The sequence below is a fragment of the Phodopus roborovskii genome, unplaced genomic scaffold (genome assembly GCF_943737965.1).
Source record: "Phodopus roborovskii unplaced genomic scaffold, PHOROB, whole genome shotgun sequence".
Lineage (NCBI taxonomy): Eukaryota > Metazoa > Chordata > Mammalia > Rodentia > Cricetidae > Phodopus > Phodopus roborovskii.
The window spans coordinates 2782196-2797478 of NW_026126485.1; the positions used below are offsets into that span (position 1 = coordinate 2782196).

General features: G+C 36.1%; 1 protein-coding gene across 5 annotated transcripts in view; it reads right to left on the reverse strand.

The window, feature by feature from the left end:
* The window catches only part of Arid4b (AT-rich interaction domain 4B), a 121822-nt gene that overhangs the window by 37644 nt on the left and 68895 nt on the right, over window positions 1-15283 (reverse strand). For all 5 annotated transcript variants that reach the window (XM_051194730.1, XM_051194728.1, XM_051194726.1 and 2 more), the window contains exons 9-16: window positions 14141-14220; window positions 11138-11214; window positions 9797-9951; window positions 6975-7047; window positions 4654-4748; window positions 3726-3823; window positions 988-1228; window positions 414-589 (exon numbers count right to left, since the gene is read on the reverse strand). In XM_051194730.1, the coding sequence (XP_051050687.1) occupies window positions 414-589; window positions 988-1228; window positions 3726-3823; window positions 4654-4748; window positions 6975-7047; window positions 9797-9951; window positions 11138-11214; window positions 14141-14220 (995 nt within the window). The remainder of the gene's footprint in view (window positions 1-413; window positions 590-987; window positions 1229-3725; window positions 3824-4653; window positions 4749-6974; window positions 7048-9796; window positions 9952-11137; window positions 11215-14140; window positions 14221-15283) is intronic.

A 15283-nucleotide genomic window follows, 5' to 3' on the forward strand; every position in this document is an offset into this window, starting at 1 on the left:
AAATCAAGTTAAGTATTCCTCATCACATGCAACCAAAATGACCCACCCACACACTCATTGCTTAAGATGCACGTACACCCTCAGACCCCACAGATAGTGTATTGTGTTTATGACTCTTACTAGCGGTCCAGTAAAGAGCACTGTTCAAAAAAACAAACAAACAAAACAAAACAAAACAAAAAAAAAAACCTATATAAATTTCCATGATGAGAGCAAGAATAGATCAAAAATATATGATCTTTTCAATAATTCACATTAATGGGGTCTCTGAAGGAATCAATATTTCTTAACAAATGCAAATAACTCTTCTGCACTTCAGCCATCAAATACATTTATTTTCAAACCTTCACAAGAACAAAAGGTAAGGGACTGCAACCAGTCAAAACATATCACAAGCAAATCAAGGACCTTACCCAGATTGTGCGTGCTCTTCTCTGGCGTCTACCTCTGGGCCGAGGGGCTCCTCCACCCTGGCTGTGTCACTGTCTTTAACTTCTAAATTTTCCTTTTCTTCTAGCTTTTTAATGTTGGCTTCTTTTTCTTGATCAGACTGTGCAGATATAGATTCTAATAAATTCTTTTTACTTCCCTAGAGAAAGATCAGAAGAACTAAACCAACAACAGTAAAAACTTAAGCCTAAATCCATGATCCTAGCTGTCAGCAATGAGAGGTGCCAGCCAATATGACACAGCTATTATTACTGGTAAAGCCAGAATGCTCTGTAAGAAACTCCTACATTCTAAAGAACACACTACATGAAAACAGCTAAAACTCAGTTTGAATAGTTACTATAAAACTATTCTAAAATAACATTTTAGGGCTGGGGAGACTCCAAGTTTAATCACCAGCATATCAAAAACTAACAAATGCCCTTAACAAAAGATACAACAAGGTATAATACTGTGCAGTACACTAATAAATTAATTTGGAGAACTTACAAAGACTGTAGAAAATATAACAAAAGAAAATGAACAGTGTCAGGTTACCAGAGAGGGTCTGATGTTTTCTTTTCTTTCGCTCTCATCCTCAGCAGGTGTTTCCTCTTTTACTGTCATGTTCTTATTGTCTTCCACATTTACTTCTTTGATCTCTGTCTCACTTTCTTCCTTAACTTTTACTTCTTTATTTTCACAATCCTTACATGGCTTGTTAAGAACTTTCTCTGGCAATGCCATCTGAAAGTCAATATTAGCTGACCTGCAGTACTCCTCAAAGCCATATAAGTACCTGGAAACATGCAGAAAGGATACATTTGGTAAGGAATATTCCAATATATTACTGAACAGTGTGAGGAATTGCTTTGGTTTGTTTTCTTGTTTCTCCCTTTGAGGTGATCTAAAGCTGGAAGCAATGAGGAAGCCTCCTGGGGTCACAGGTATGCATCACCATGCCCGAATTACAGAGTTGTTATTGAATATGTATTCATGTTTTAGGTTATATAATCACTTCAACGCATTCTAATTCTCTGTCTCCCTTGACTTTTACTGAGAAAAAGTCTAATTATGTATCTCCAAAGTTCTTGACCTTCCTCAGCCTCCAAAATTCTGGGATTACAGTTATGGGCTACTTTGCTTAAATCCTCCCTCCCTCCCTTAAGAAAAACACAAATAAAACATGTATTTTTAAAGTTATAATTAAATGGATGGGCTAGAAACAATCACTCTGAATGAAGTAACTCAGACCCAGAAAGACAATCCTAAGTTTTCTCTTGTCTGTGAATGTTACTGTTGAACCCAGAAAGACATAACAAGTTTTCTCTTGTCTGTGAATGTTATTGTTGAACTTCAGAATATGCGTATTTTATTAGGAATATCTACAAAGATCAGGGAATTACTAACTGGTCACAGGGAGGGACTTCTAAGGGAGGGAATAGAATACACTTGTATAAAAGGTTAAAAGAGAATAATGGAACATGAAGAGCTAAATGGTAATGAGGGAGGGGAGAGTTTGTCAGAAGAGGGATAGGGGTATGGATAAATAATACCAAATACCTTTTGGAAAAACATTATCCCATAACAGGCCAACAATGCCCACACCAGACACCAGAGGATAACAAAAAGTCCAATAGAGGGATGAGTTGTTTCCTTTGGAGTTATTGGCCTGACTTTCTATAGACTCCCAAACATTATAGGCTACTGCATTGCTCATGATTACTCTCCAGAAATGGGCAGTAAGATCCTATTGCTGAACATAACACATGCTTGAGTAATAGGACATGATGAAATCAAGCTATAACAAACCTGGACGATTCATCTCTACATGCACACTTTTATAGTGCTAGAACATGCTAAGCAAACTACTAAAAGAGTAATCCTCAAATCATACCCAGCTATTTTTAACCCTTCAAGCTACAATAATAAGTGACCTGGAAAGGCATGACCATTAGGGCAACAGTGGCACAAACATTATGAGAATAAAGCAACTACTTTCTGATTAGATTTAAGTTCAAGGCCACAGAATAAAACCCACACATGGATACCAGTATCAGGCTAGAAACCTATGGAGACTAACACTAGGGTCACTAACACTAGGGGAGACCCTATTATTACTATTGCAGCTAAATGACATAACATTAAACTAAATGGCTTATCATCATACTCATAGATCACCTGAGAAACTCCTACTTGCAATAGTGACCCACTAGCTCACAGCTAAAGTGAAGAGAATAAGAGACTGACGAATGTCATTCATAAAGAGACACAGAGAGAGAAAAAATAAACAGAGAGAGAGAGAGAAACAGAGAGAGAGAGAGAGAGAGAGCCCAACCTCCACCCAAGAATCAGAGATCACTGTGGAAGAAAGATTGGGTGGAGGGAATAATGACTATAAGCGCCTGAGGTGGTATATGACTACAAAGAAACACTATCTTCCAGACACAGCAAGGCAGCTACACACATGAACTCACAGTAGCTGTGACAGAATGTACAAACCCATGCAAGCCAAAGCCAGACCAAATCTCAGTAAGGAAAGAAGAATTGGGTACCTGATCCCACCCAAGCTATGGATCTATAAAAAATTGTTAGCTGCTGGGAGAGGGAAAGATAATTGTTCATAAGAGAGTAGCCCCTGGTATATTAACCACTCTCTAAGCAGAAGACCACACATCCAAGAATATCTGGGCAGTACAAATTGGTATTGAAGGGAACAAAGAGGGTGGGGGTGAAAGTTGAGTGGTGGAGAAGGGAAGGTGAATTGAGGAAAAGTTGGGGGTGAATATGTTCAAAGCACACAGGAAGCTCTGCTTAAAACATAATACCTGTGGCAAGAGTGAAAAGTTATACATCTAAATAAAAGAGTACAACCACAGCTACCAGATGGATTAGTGGAAGCTATTAAAATTATAAATGGTAAAAATCAATTGTTGAGTATTTCTAATATGCAAGGTATCAGGAACTTTAGTTAACTTCACTCAATCAGCAGAGTACTCCTAAGCTGTAGTAACTCTCTTTATCTCTAAGATGTAGGAAAACCACATAGGGTCAAAAGTCACCTACCAACAGCTAATAACGAGATCGGGGACATTAGCTTCTTAATTTCTATGCAGTACTTTTCAAATGATCCTGGCATCCAATATTTTCTTTACAGACTCATATATTTAATATATAGAAATATTTCTATAGTAAAAATCCCATTTTCTTCTAAAATAGCTTAAGTTTAATAATATATCCCATGCTGTTTTCTAGGTAAGATATTAAAGATAGTCACATTGAGTACACTGGCTTACTTTTTATAGGCACATTTAACATTGTATCCTGCAGCTGAATTTAGGACAGGGATGCCAAGGTCTTGGTAGACTTGCTTCCAAACAGCTCCGCTTTCAATCTAATGGACAAAGGAAATAAAATTTTTCAAATCAAAGGTGGGAAGGTAGTAACACATTTTACATACATAACAAATATATGTTTACATTTCTTAATTCTAGCCTTAAAAGCACAAAAAATACCTAATGAAAAATTTTAAGTGTGGTTTACAAATAAAAAGCTTTATTGCTCTAACAAATATTAGACAGTTTTAAGTATCAAAATATTGAACTATTAGACTGTTAAATAAATTCATTTATGGTAAATGTCAATACTAATAAAATGTCAATTCTAATAAAAAGAAAAAATTCAAAGTATATTCTTCCCATAACTTACAAGCTAGTAAGTCAAAATTTAGTACATCATTTTAATCTATAGTACATTATGAGTTAGATAAATCATACATAACTTTGAAAAATCATCTCAGACCAGCTCAATACACAGTTTAGTGGAGAGAGGGAGAGAGAAAGGGAGGGAGGGAGGGAGGGAGGGAGGGAGGGAGGAAGGGACTTGGTATAGTGGTGCACACCTTTAATGTCTACACTGGGGTAAATAGAAGCAAGTGGATCTCTGTGAGTTTCAAGACAGTCTACATGGGAAGTTCCAGGGTGGAAAAAAAAAAAAGTATTTCCACCTCTGTGGCTGTGCCTTGACTTTTGACTAAGATAGGACTTCGTCAAAGTCTGGCACTCTACAGGAAATCAAACTTGTCACGGGGGGGGGGGGGAATCACCTTTACTCTGTATTTCTAGACTGTACTTTTCATCCTAGTTTCCCTACATTCTTATTAATAGACAATAATTTTAGAGGTGACAAATCTTACATTACACAATCACTACACATAGTACTTACATTATCAAATCCTCCAAGCTTGTGTACAAGTCTGAACAACTTAAAAAGATTCAAATTCCGATAGCCAAGCACAGGTCGTTTGTTAATAGGTGTACCTATTAAAACACAAAATATATATTAGCACCATGTGACATATTTTTATCTAAAATCTCAAAAACTTTACATAATACCAATGATTATCACATACATACTCCACAGGACCAAAAAACAGAAAACTTTTTATCTAAACCCAGGTCACCATTTTTTCTTTCTTTTTAAAGATTTTGCACACCAGTCTTTTTTACAGTCTTGTATTTCTTTCTAGCATCTTCCCTCTGGTGGTATAAAGGATGAGTACCAGGTAAGGCTTAAACTGAAAAACTTTCAAACATCAGGAAGACAAAGCTGAGAAAAACTAAAGAAGCACGAAATACACAATGGGCAGCTGTCAATCCATTATTTTATGAGGCTTTATGCTTTTTTACTCATTAACACTCCAAATGATTCTCTAGTAAAGCTACACTGCTGTTTCATTCAACAGAGGAAATCACAAGGAGACACTAAGCAAAACTACCAAGATATTAAAAAGTGGTAGGAAGTGAGAGGACAGGGCCCTTTACCAAACCCAAGTGGATGAGTGGATAAGCATATCATTTTCATTCTTCTCTAATTAAGCTTTACTCATTTTCTACACTTTTTCTTATATATCACACAAAACTATAAGGAAGACCTCACTTCTTAGGCTAGGTCTCCATTCACACAAGCATAATATAGGGATCAAAAACATTTAACGTTAAAGAATTAAAAAAAAGAAAAGAAAAAAACCCATACCATGACAGCCACTACCATTCCTGAATACAAAAAGACACTCAGAACCAGGTCTACGTTAACACAGTAAATTCTAAAAGGTTGTTAGCATACGTCCTCTGCCCTGCCCAAGTTCACATGTGCCTGCATGCGTGTGTGAGAGACCAGAGACTGACCATGTTTTGGACATGCTACGCAAGTATTCAACCAATGAACTATGAACTTGGCCTACTTTTCATTTTATTTTACTTTTTTTTTTAGATTTTTATTTCAAATGAATGGGTGTTTTACAAACATTCAAGTCTGTGCACCATGTGTCTGCCTGATAACCACAGAAGCCAACAGAGAGCCTTAGGTCCCATGGAACTGCAACAACTGACAGTTACTTCAGGGTGCAAGTTCTCTGGAAAAGCAGTCAGTACTGTTGCCCACCGAGCCACCTCTCTAGTCCTCCTTTTTGCTTTTCATATAAATTCATTTTTCTGCGCATGTACATGTATGTGGAGGACAGAGGTATTTTTATTTCCCCAGGGTATTTCACTGGTTTCACCTATTTGACTAAACTAGCAGGCTTGTCTCTTCCTTCCCAGAACCAGGATTCCAGGTACATGCCACCATACCTGGCTTTTTATAAAATATTGGTAATGGGGATTGAACTCATATACTCATACTTACAAGGAAAGAACTTTATCAACTAAACTACCCCTTGGCATTAGTCTCACTTGTGAGACCAGGTCTCACAGAGTTGCTCAGGTTGGCTTGAATCTTCTTTGACTCAACCTCCTGAGCAGCTGAAATTACAGGTGTAGAACACCTATCTCAAATTTTAGTCCTTGTCTCCTTTGGAGAGTGTGATTTGAGGAAGGGTTCATGTATCCCAGGCTAGCTTCAAATTTGCTATGTAGCTGAGGATTATTTTGAACTTCTAAACCCTGCCTCTACTGGAGAGTACTAGGTTTGATAATAAGCATTTGCTACAGGCTCTCACTACTGTATAATCCAAGATAGCCTCAAGCTCAAAAATCTTCCTGCACTAACCTCCATAGTGCTAAGATTAAAGACAAGAACCATCACATCCCGACTACATGTCTTTCTCTATTTCTGGATCTCTACTTAGTTAAATTCTCTTGGTCTATGAGGCTGGGTCTTAGGAATTACTTAATGCAAAAACAAGGGTGATCTTTTGTCTTCTATCTTACACACAGTTCTGAGTGACAAGCTCACCCTCATCTTCCATGAATTTACACAGTAAGAGTGATGCACTCAGCTCTTTCTTCCATGAACTTATACATACCTTCTATCTTCAATGAATTTACATAGTAATAGTGACATACTCAGCTGTGCAGTGGTGGCACACACCTTAAATCCCAGTACTCAGGAGGCAGAGGTAGGTGGATCTATGTGAGCAAGGGTTCAGCCTGGTTTACAAAGAGTTCCAGGACAGCCAGTACGGTTACACAGAGAAACCTTATCTCAAAGAAAAAGAAGAAAAAAAAAAACACCCCACACTTACACAGTAAGACTGGCACACTTACCTCTATCTTCCATGAACTTATAAAGCTGCTGAAGAAAGTTCTCCCTTTCCTCTGGAAATGGTTCTATTTCTTCCTAATTTTAACCACAGGGGGAAAAAAAGATTATTTTCCTCAATTCAGAATTTTATTAATGCAAACAACATTTCTTGCCAACAGCAACTAACACTCATTTAAATATTTCAAAGGCAGTTCACAAAATATTTTTTTTTACTATTAAGCTATTCAAAACCAACTAAGTCTACACATTTTGCACCATATAGAAGAATACATCCTAAAAGGTATCAACAGAACTCCAACTGTCAAAATTTGTATAAGAAAAGACTGATAAAACTGTTGAACTCTGTACTGCTATCAGAGATCTATTCCTTAAATCAGGGTCACAGGCTCAAGAACACCTACTTTCACTTGTATTAAAATTGGGCTAGAGTTTAACATCAAAGCAGATTCCTTTATTGTTCCTCGAGGAACTCAGTAAGCACAGGTCCCATTTGCTCTAAGTATCCTTCTTTATAGGCAGCCCCACTGTATAGTACTTCAAGCTTACATAATCAGTGAAGTGGGGAACAAACTTGATCTACAATACCTGAAGATTCAGACTTAGGGAAATCTTCAAGTAATAAAATAGTTCCCCGAATTATCAATTACAAGGGAGGGACTAGCTTCTTGCTGCTGTGGCCAAGGGCTGTGGCAGTAGGGAGCTGGTCCTGAAGCAACCTGCAAGGAGCAGGGTAGTAGGTAAGATTGAGAAACTCACCAATTCATTGACTTTCATCCATTTAACAAACAAAAAGCACCTGTAAGTGTAGGCACTAAGCTAGGTGCTCAGTCAAATGAAAGAAAAAGCTATGGAGCCTGCTGTGACAGAACATGGTTAGGAGTAACTGCAGAGAAAATGACTCAGCACACATAAGCAAGCTGTGCAGTTACTCTAACTGGAAGAAAAATTCTAATACTCATCATAGGAGATCCAACTAGTATATTAAACAAAACTAACATATTTTTTAATTTGGAAAAGTCACATGCCCACTGCCATTGTTCTAGTGAGTTTTCCCCTTTGTTTTAAGAACTTTTTGGAGCAAAGGACAGTCAATTTTAAAAAGGAACAAAACATTAATATCATTAAACCATTTGGTTGGTACTTAGAAAAAGATTAAATGACAACTATTAACCTGTTTGTGATAAACCATATTTCTCAACTTAAAACAGCCCACATGGTTTTGGTAAAGCAGTCAAATACAAATACAGAAAAAAATTAAGACATTATCTTAAATATTACCATGGTAAAATAATTGACTTAAGCCAATTTTGTTTCTATTTGTTTCTTTTTAACTTAAAATGTTTGACTAATGATCAGATTTGCTTCCAACAGCACCCCTGAATCCAGATTTGCTTTTATAAAAATACTTGTACACAAATCTAAAAATGTTTGCTAACTAATATTTATTGACCATCTGTTATAGGCTATGCACTATGATAAACACTGAGAATATAAGAATACTAATAAGATAGAGAACCTCTCTTTGAGGAGCTTACAAAACAGAGAGGAAAAACAGGCAATAAAACTAAATAAAAGGTGGGAGTGGTGGGAGGAGACAGAGAGATTCACACAAGCACATATAAAAATACAAGGGGAAAAGTACACAAAAAAGTTGTACTTCAGAGAATGGAGAGATGAAGTTTCCTAATATGAGGGATATTATGGTTCCAGAGTTTTAGAAACTGACCGTAAGTTTGCCATGCAGTCCCCACCACCACTATCACACACACAAGCAGGATGGGGGAAAGATAGAGGGAGAAGCAAAAGTGTTACTGTGTGAAAGATGAGAAACAACAAGATATGTAAGGTCACGATGCTCAGAGATCACAGGGAAAGGGCACAGAGACAAAGATGAGAAAGGGGCAGAGGATGGACCATTATGGAAGCTTTACACTTGAAGCCTGACTTTTAAACTGGGGGAGAGGGGGGGTTCAGAGATTCTGAACACATGACTGGTTATTTTGACTTCTGTTTACAAAATAATGGAGGAAGGAGCTTCCAGCATTCCAGGCAAGCACCCAGTTCTCATTTTATTATTTAATATAAAGAGCAGACCTAGGCCAGACTGAAATAGAGAAGTTTCTATGCTATCCCTTGTCATTGTACTCTAAAACATAATTTCCAAAAAAAATTTCTATTACATTAACTATTTACTTCAGTTAAATAACAGAATCCCCCAACTGAAAACATTACATATTCACCAGAAATTACTGTGGTTTTTCCAAATAGAAAACACAGCTCACTTCATGGTCAAATCAGTAGGTGTTATTACCTGCATACCACTTACTCAGTAATTTTCTGTGTTAGAATACCCGTTACCTGAAGTCACAATAAAATCTAAAACTGTAACCGCATGATCCAAATTAATACATAAGGAAACACATGTGTATGAAATGAAAATCCTTTCCATTCTGTGAATCTAAAAGATGGTGACCATCACTTTTTTCTTTAATGGTGACTGGGCATGATTCTGGACACTTTCCTAGTGCTTCGGTAATTATGAAAATGTACATAATTATGTACCTAACATAAGGTGGTAACTATGGACATGAAAATAGAAACCATGTTAAGGACTAGTTGGTACTTTAGTCATCTTATAAAATAAAAGCACCCCAAAATCACCTTAGGATGAAAGTATGAAACTACTCTGAATCCTCAAGCCTACATTTCTGTTTTCAGGTAAGAAGCAAACAACTTGATAATAAGACAACATTTTATAATGAAAAGATTCCTAACAGTAAAACATTACTTAACATTTTTAAAGGCATCAACAGCTTTTATTTACCTCTTCTTCACTGCTATTATCTTCTTTTTCTTTTTCATCATCTTCCTCCTCTTCCTCTTCCTCCGCTTCACTACTGGAGCTATCTTCTTTCAACTCAGTTTTCCAGTTAGCAGGAATAGTTCTACTTTTGTGAAATTCAAGAGCCTGATCAAAGGCTAGAAACAGATCATAATGTTAGCAAACTGGACAGATTAAAACAATTGAATTATCTAAAATGTAAGTATGAAAACTGAACTATCAAAAAATACTATGATAAAAGCTGTGGTACTAGCACTGACATCTGTCAAGTGTGTGTAAGGTTCCCAGCTCTGTACTAACAGCTGTTAGATGAAGCTTCATTTCATCCTTTTGATCATATACCGGGGAGACCAAATTATAGCTAGGAAAGCCCACTGCTACCACTGGAAGGCTTCTTAGATACAAACAAAAACAAGAAGAAAGAAGCAATGTTTTTGTACCATATCAAATACAAAGTCTACTCAGAAATGTTCTCTGCACCTCTAACTGAACTAAACTTGAAATTCTATTATTAATGAGTTTAAACTAAAACTAGTTAAAAACAATTAGTCTCCTTTTATACATAGTATTAACTAAAATCATGATTTGTTATGATTTTAAGGCAGTCTACCGACCCCAACAAGGAAAAGTGAAAACAGTAATTCACAATGGCAATAAATAAGTAAATAAATAAATAACAAAAGAAATAACAGTATTATATCTTCTCAGTCAGATATAATAACTACTAGAGCCTTTTGACTAGGAATATTTATTAGTAGAGTTAACAAATTAAAATTACCCAGATTCTAATTTTGTCATCCCTGTAAACCAATAGTGAATTCATTAGGTAAAATTCACATTATTAAAATAGCTAATAATATTTTTAACTATTGTTTCAGATTATCACCTTAATTAGAACTTCTACCAAAAAAAAGATGTATAACAAGATTCACAAGTTTTCAAAATATAAATCTACTGAAAATGTTAATAAAATAAAGTAACTTGAAAATCAAGAAAATTCATGTATGCCAGGTAGTGGTGGCGCTTGCCTTTCATCTCTGCACTTGAGAGGCAGACCCAAATGAATCTCTGTGAGTTTGAGGTCAGCCTGGTCTACACAACTACTGAATGCAGTTCCAGGACAGCCAGGGTTGAAAACCCTGTCAGAGGTGGAATATGGTCTGTTAATTTATAATTAAACAGGTCACAGAGTGAGTTCCAGGGATAGCCAGGGCTATTACACAGAAAAACCAGGAAAGGGGGGGGGGGGGGGGATTAGGGTGTTAATTTATAAAACAAACAGGTTTTAAATTACTAATAATCTTTCCAAAATTATTCCCTTACCTGGTTTTAATACAGCATCAGGCTTCGGTGCACTGTCACTAGTAATTTCATGGACATCTTTCCTTGGAACTGAAGTACTGCATTATTCAATTATAAATATGAGAAAATGAGATATTAAGGCAGCAGTCATCAAATCACAAATACCAAAAAACTGAGAACACTCGTATGAGTAATAAAAACAACTGTACATAAGGCTGTAGTCCCAAATCTCACACTGTCTATGAAAGGATTCTGCTGTAAGATTTGTTTCATTTATAGCTAGGTTCAAATTCCAGAACCAGCAAAAGAGGGACACAGTATCAAACAGTTCTCTGCCTAGAAACAAATGTTGAACCTCTACAGCAATGTAACAATGAAAATAAGCATTTGGATGGCAGAACACACAAATCAAATGAAGAAAAAAAATCAACAGTGAAACTTGCCATTGTCTTGGGATAATAATAATAATATTAGTTTAAGGCAGAAAGAAAATATGCCTGTTAATAAGACAAATTTCTCTAGTCTATGTTTGTTCTGGGGGTGTTTCATAATGTTTCAAGAACTATTTTAGGATTACAAATTAATTTCTACAATGAAAACAGGGTTCTTATGGAATGCCTCAACCCTAAGGAGAGTTATGCAAACAACTGGGACAGGTTAAATAATATTTATTCTCTAATTTAAAAAGACAAAAATTTGGCTTCTACATATTTGATTTGTAGCCCCCCCCAAAAAAAAACAAAATTAAAAAAAATGACATTCCAAATACAATTTTAATCAAACCATCTCTTTAAAACCATTTGTTTTGTGGTTAGAAAGATGGCTCAGGGGTTAATAGCTATGGCTATTCTTCAAAATGACCACAATTTGATCCCTAGAACCCATAAGAAGGCTTGCTACTATCTCTAACTAGTTCCAGAGGATCTGACCATCTCTTCTGGCCTTCAAAGGTACCAAAACACAAAATCATACACAGACACACATGCAGACAAAACATTCATATGCATAATATTAAATTGTAAAACAATTTAATCTTTCAAAAATTTCAAGCACATACAAAAATGGGTAAGGATTGTGCAAATAAGTCTCAAACATGCCTCAATCACAATACAGCAGTCTGAAACTCAATCACTGTTTAATTTACATCTCTATATACCTCCTTCCCACATCCATACAATATATACTTCATGTTTCATTATAGATCATTTATTTGTTTGTGTTTGTTTGTTTGCGTGCACCCCTCCCCCCCCCCAGACAGGGTTTCTCTGTGTAACATTCCTGGCTGTCCTAGAATTTGCTTTGTAGGCCAGGCTAACCTTGAACTCACTGAGATTCGCCTGCCTCTGCCTCCCGTGAGCTGGGATTAAAGGCATGCACCCACCACTGCACAGCTCAGTATGAATCTTTAAAACACTTTAATGAAAGTATAATATTAAATATGTAAGTTTTAATTTATATATAAATTTAATTTAATATATAAAATATTTTTCTAGTTTTAGCCAGCCAGGTTTAACTGACACATGAAAATGTACATATTTAAAGCATACAATATGATAATTTGACAGACATATTATAAGAAATTCAACTCAATTAATTAACACATCTATTACCTTACACCGTTACCTTTTTAGGGAATGGAGTAGGGAATGAGAAATACCAAGTACATAAGATGGTGTTAAGAACTATACTACAACTGTAACATTATATGTAAGACTCTGAAGCACCAAACTGCAATCTTATGCCATTTAATTACCATCTACCTATCCTTCTATTCCCAAATGTAATTTACTTCTTAATATGAAACAAGTACTCAAATTTAGTGATGAAATTTATCTGATTATCTCAATTTTCTTAAACTTGTTTTCAAAGATTATTTTCAAGTTTACTTTTCAGAACTTGAAAACCTAACACTAATCCTCAAGAAGTGGTGACCTGACGGTCCTGACACTAGTTAAGATTCAGCAGAAAATGATTTGGCTTCAGCTGGGCATGGTAGCATGACTCTGTAGTCCTCGCTACTAGGAGGCTGAAAAGACATGATACTGAGCAGCCCATGAGAGAGACAACAGTCCCAGGAAGAGGAGGGAGGAAAAGAGGAAACACACAACTTCTTTATCTATTTAATTCTTATAAGTAAAACTAAAAATGTGGTTTAAAAAAAAAAGCTCCAAGAAGGACCGCTTTCTTGACATGTGAAATGCATTTAAAAAAAAAAAATCCATTAAAATCCTAAGATCATTGTAGAAGTCATGCATTAGCCAATAGAACAGTGGTTCTCAGCCTTACTAATACCATCACGGCCTTTAATATATTTCCTCAAGTAGTAATGACCCCAAACATAAAATTATTTCATTGCTACTTCATAACTGTAATTTTGCAATTGTTATGAATCATAATGTAAATATCTGTATTTTCAGATTGTCTTAGGCAAACCCCTGTGAAAGGGTCATTCAATCCCCAAAGAGGTCAGAGATTAAGAGCTACTGCAACACATCTTATTTAGAAACAAGGAGTAGTAAATGATCAAAAACAAATCCTAGAGCCACTAACATGGCCCAGTAGGTAAAGATATTTGGTGTCAAGCCTAATAGCCTGAATTGATTCTCTATAACTCATGTGGTAGAAGGAGAGAAACAACTCCTACAAGATGTCTTTTGACTTCTACATGTACACTATGATACCAATGCACTCCCCACCATAAATAAAATAAGTAACACCAAAGAAATAAAGTATATTAGTAGCTCATTAGATCCACTAAACAACAAATCTGCCTAATTGAACCACCATGACTAAGATACTGCTAAGAGTCATGGCAGCAGACCTAGTTAGTAAATAAAGACACCATAAGAATTCCAGAGAGTGTAAAAACCATTCTCTTTGAAATCATTCTCTTTGAAATATTCCTCTCCAAATTAAAGATGGTAAAGAGAAATAACTAAATTCATCATTTAACAACCTAATTTGGAAAACCTGGGTTATATGGGAGATATTAAAAAAAAAAAAAATCACACAAGCAATACTTACAATTTGCCATCTTTGAAAGATCGAACAAGAATATTGTCTTTTTTCACAGCAATCTCATCACTACAGTCAGGACAAACCACCTTTAAAAGAAAGTGTAGAACTATCATAAGTCAGAGTATATTTACAGTTATTTTCATGCCTGCTATTTAAATGTTTCTGAAGGTAGAGAACAGCAAAATGTGGCTGAAGAGGGACAAGGGTCCAGAGTTTCCAGAGTCTCATATAACACATGCTAAGCCTTCAATAAAAACTAAAAGCTTATAGGATGGTTTAACACAGAAGTATGCTGTAAAAGATTCACCTTACAGCTGGGCAGACAGGTCTCTGAGTTCTTCAAACCTCATACCATCATATACATGGTACACAGTCACACAGAAACAAACACATTTAAATTCAATTAAACTTAATTTAAAAAAAAAAAAAAAAAACTTTCAAAAATTCTTGAGCTGGGAAATGGGTCAGATAGAAAAGTATCTGTCATGAAAGCATTAGGACATGAATTAGTATTCCTAATGATTAATCACAGCCAGAAATGGCCAGGGGTAGGGAGGTGGGGGTGGGGCACACAACTTTAATCCCAGCACTTGGGAGGCAGAGGCAGGCAATTTTCTGTGAGATCAAGGCCAGCCTGGTCTACAGAGAGAGTTCCAGGACAGTCAAGGCCAGTATGGGGAAGCAGTGTAGGAGTCCATTAGCTAATCAAAGTCACAAACACCGAGTTTGTGTGCATATGTGGCTAAGTTTTTTCATAGAATTATATTTTATTTACAAAGGACGGTGTCTTTATCAAAATATCCCTCCTTTTAGCACTCCTCTCTAAAACTATTTTTTTAAAACAACTATTTACTTTGAGTAAGGGCAAGACTGCAGGAATGTGTAGATCAAAGGACAACTTGTAAGAGCTAATTCTCTCCTACTTATGAGTGAGGTCTTGAACTCAAGTCATCAGGGCTAGTGGCAAGCTAAACCTTTATCAGCTGAGCAATGTCTAGCCCACAAAAAGTCTGCCCTTCTTTGTATTTTAGACTTTACAGTGGACTTGGGAGTTATGAAGTTTACATCATGAATTTTCTACCCCAAACACCCAGTTTCTTCATTGTGAAAACCACCTCTCTTAGAAATCACCAAGACTTCTTTGTATCA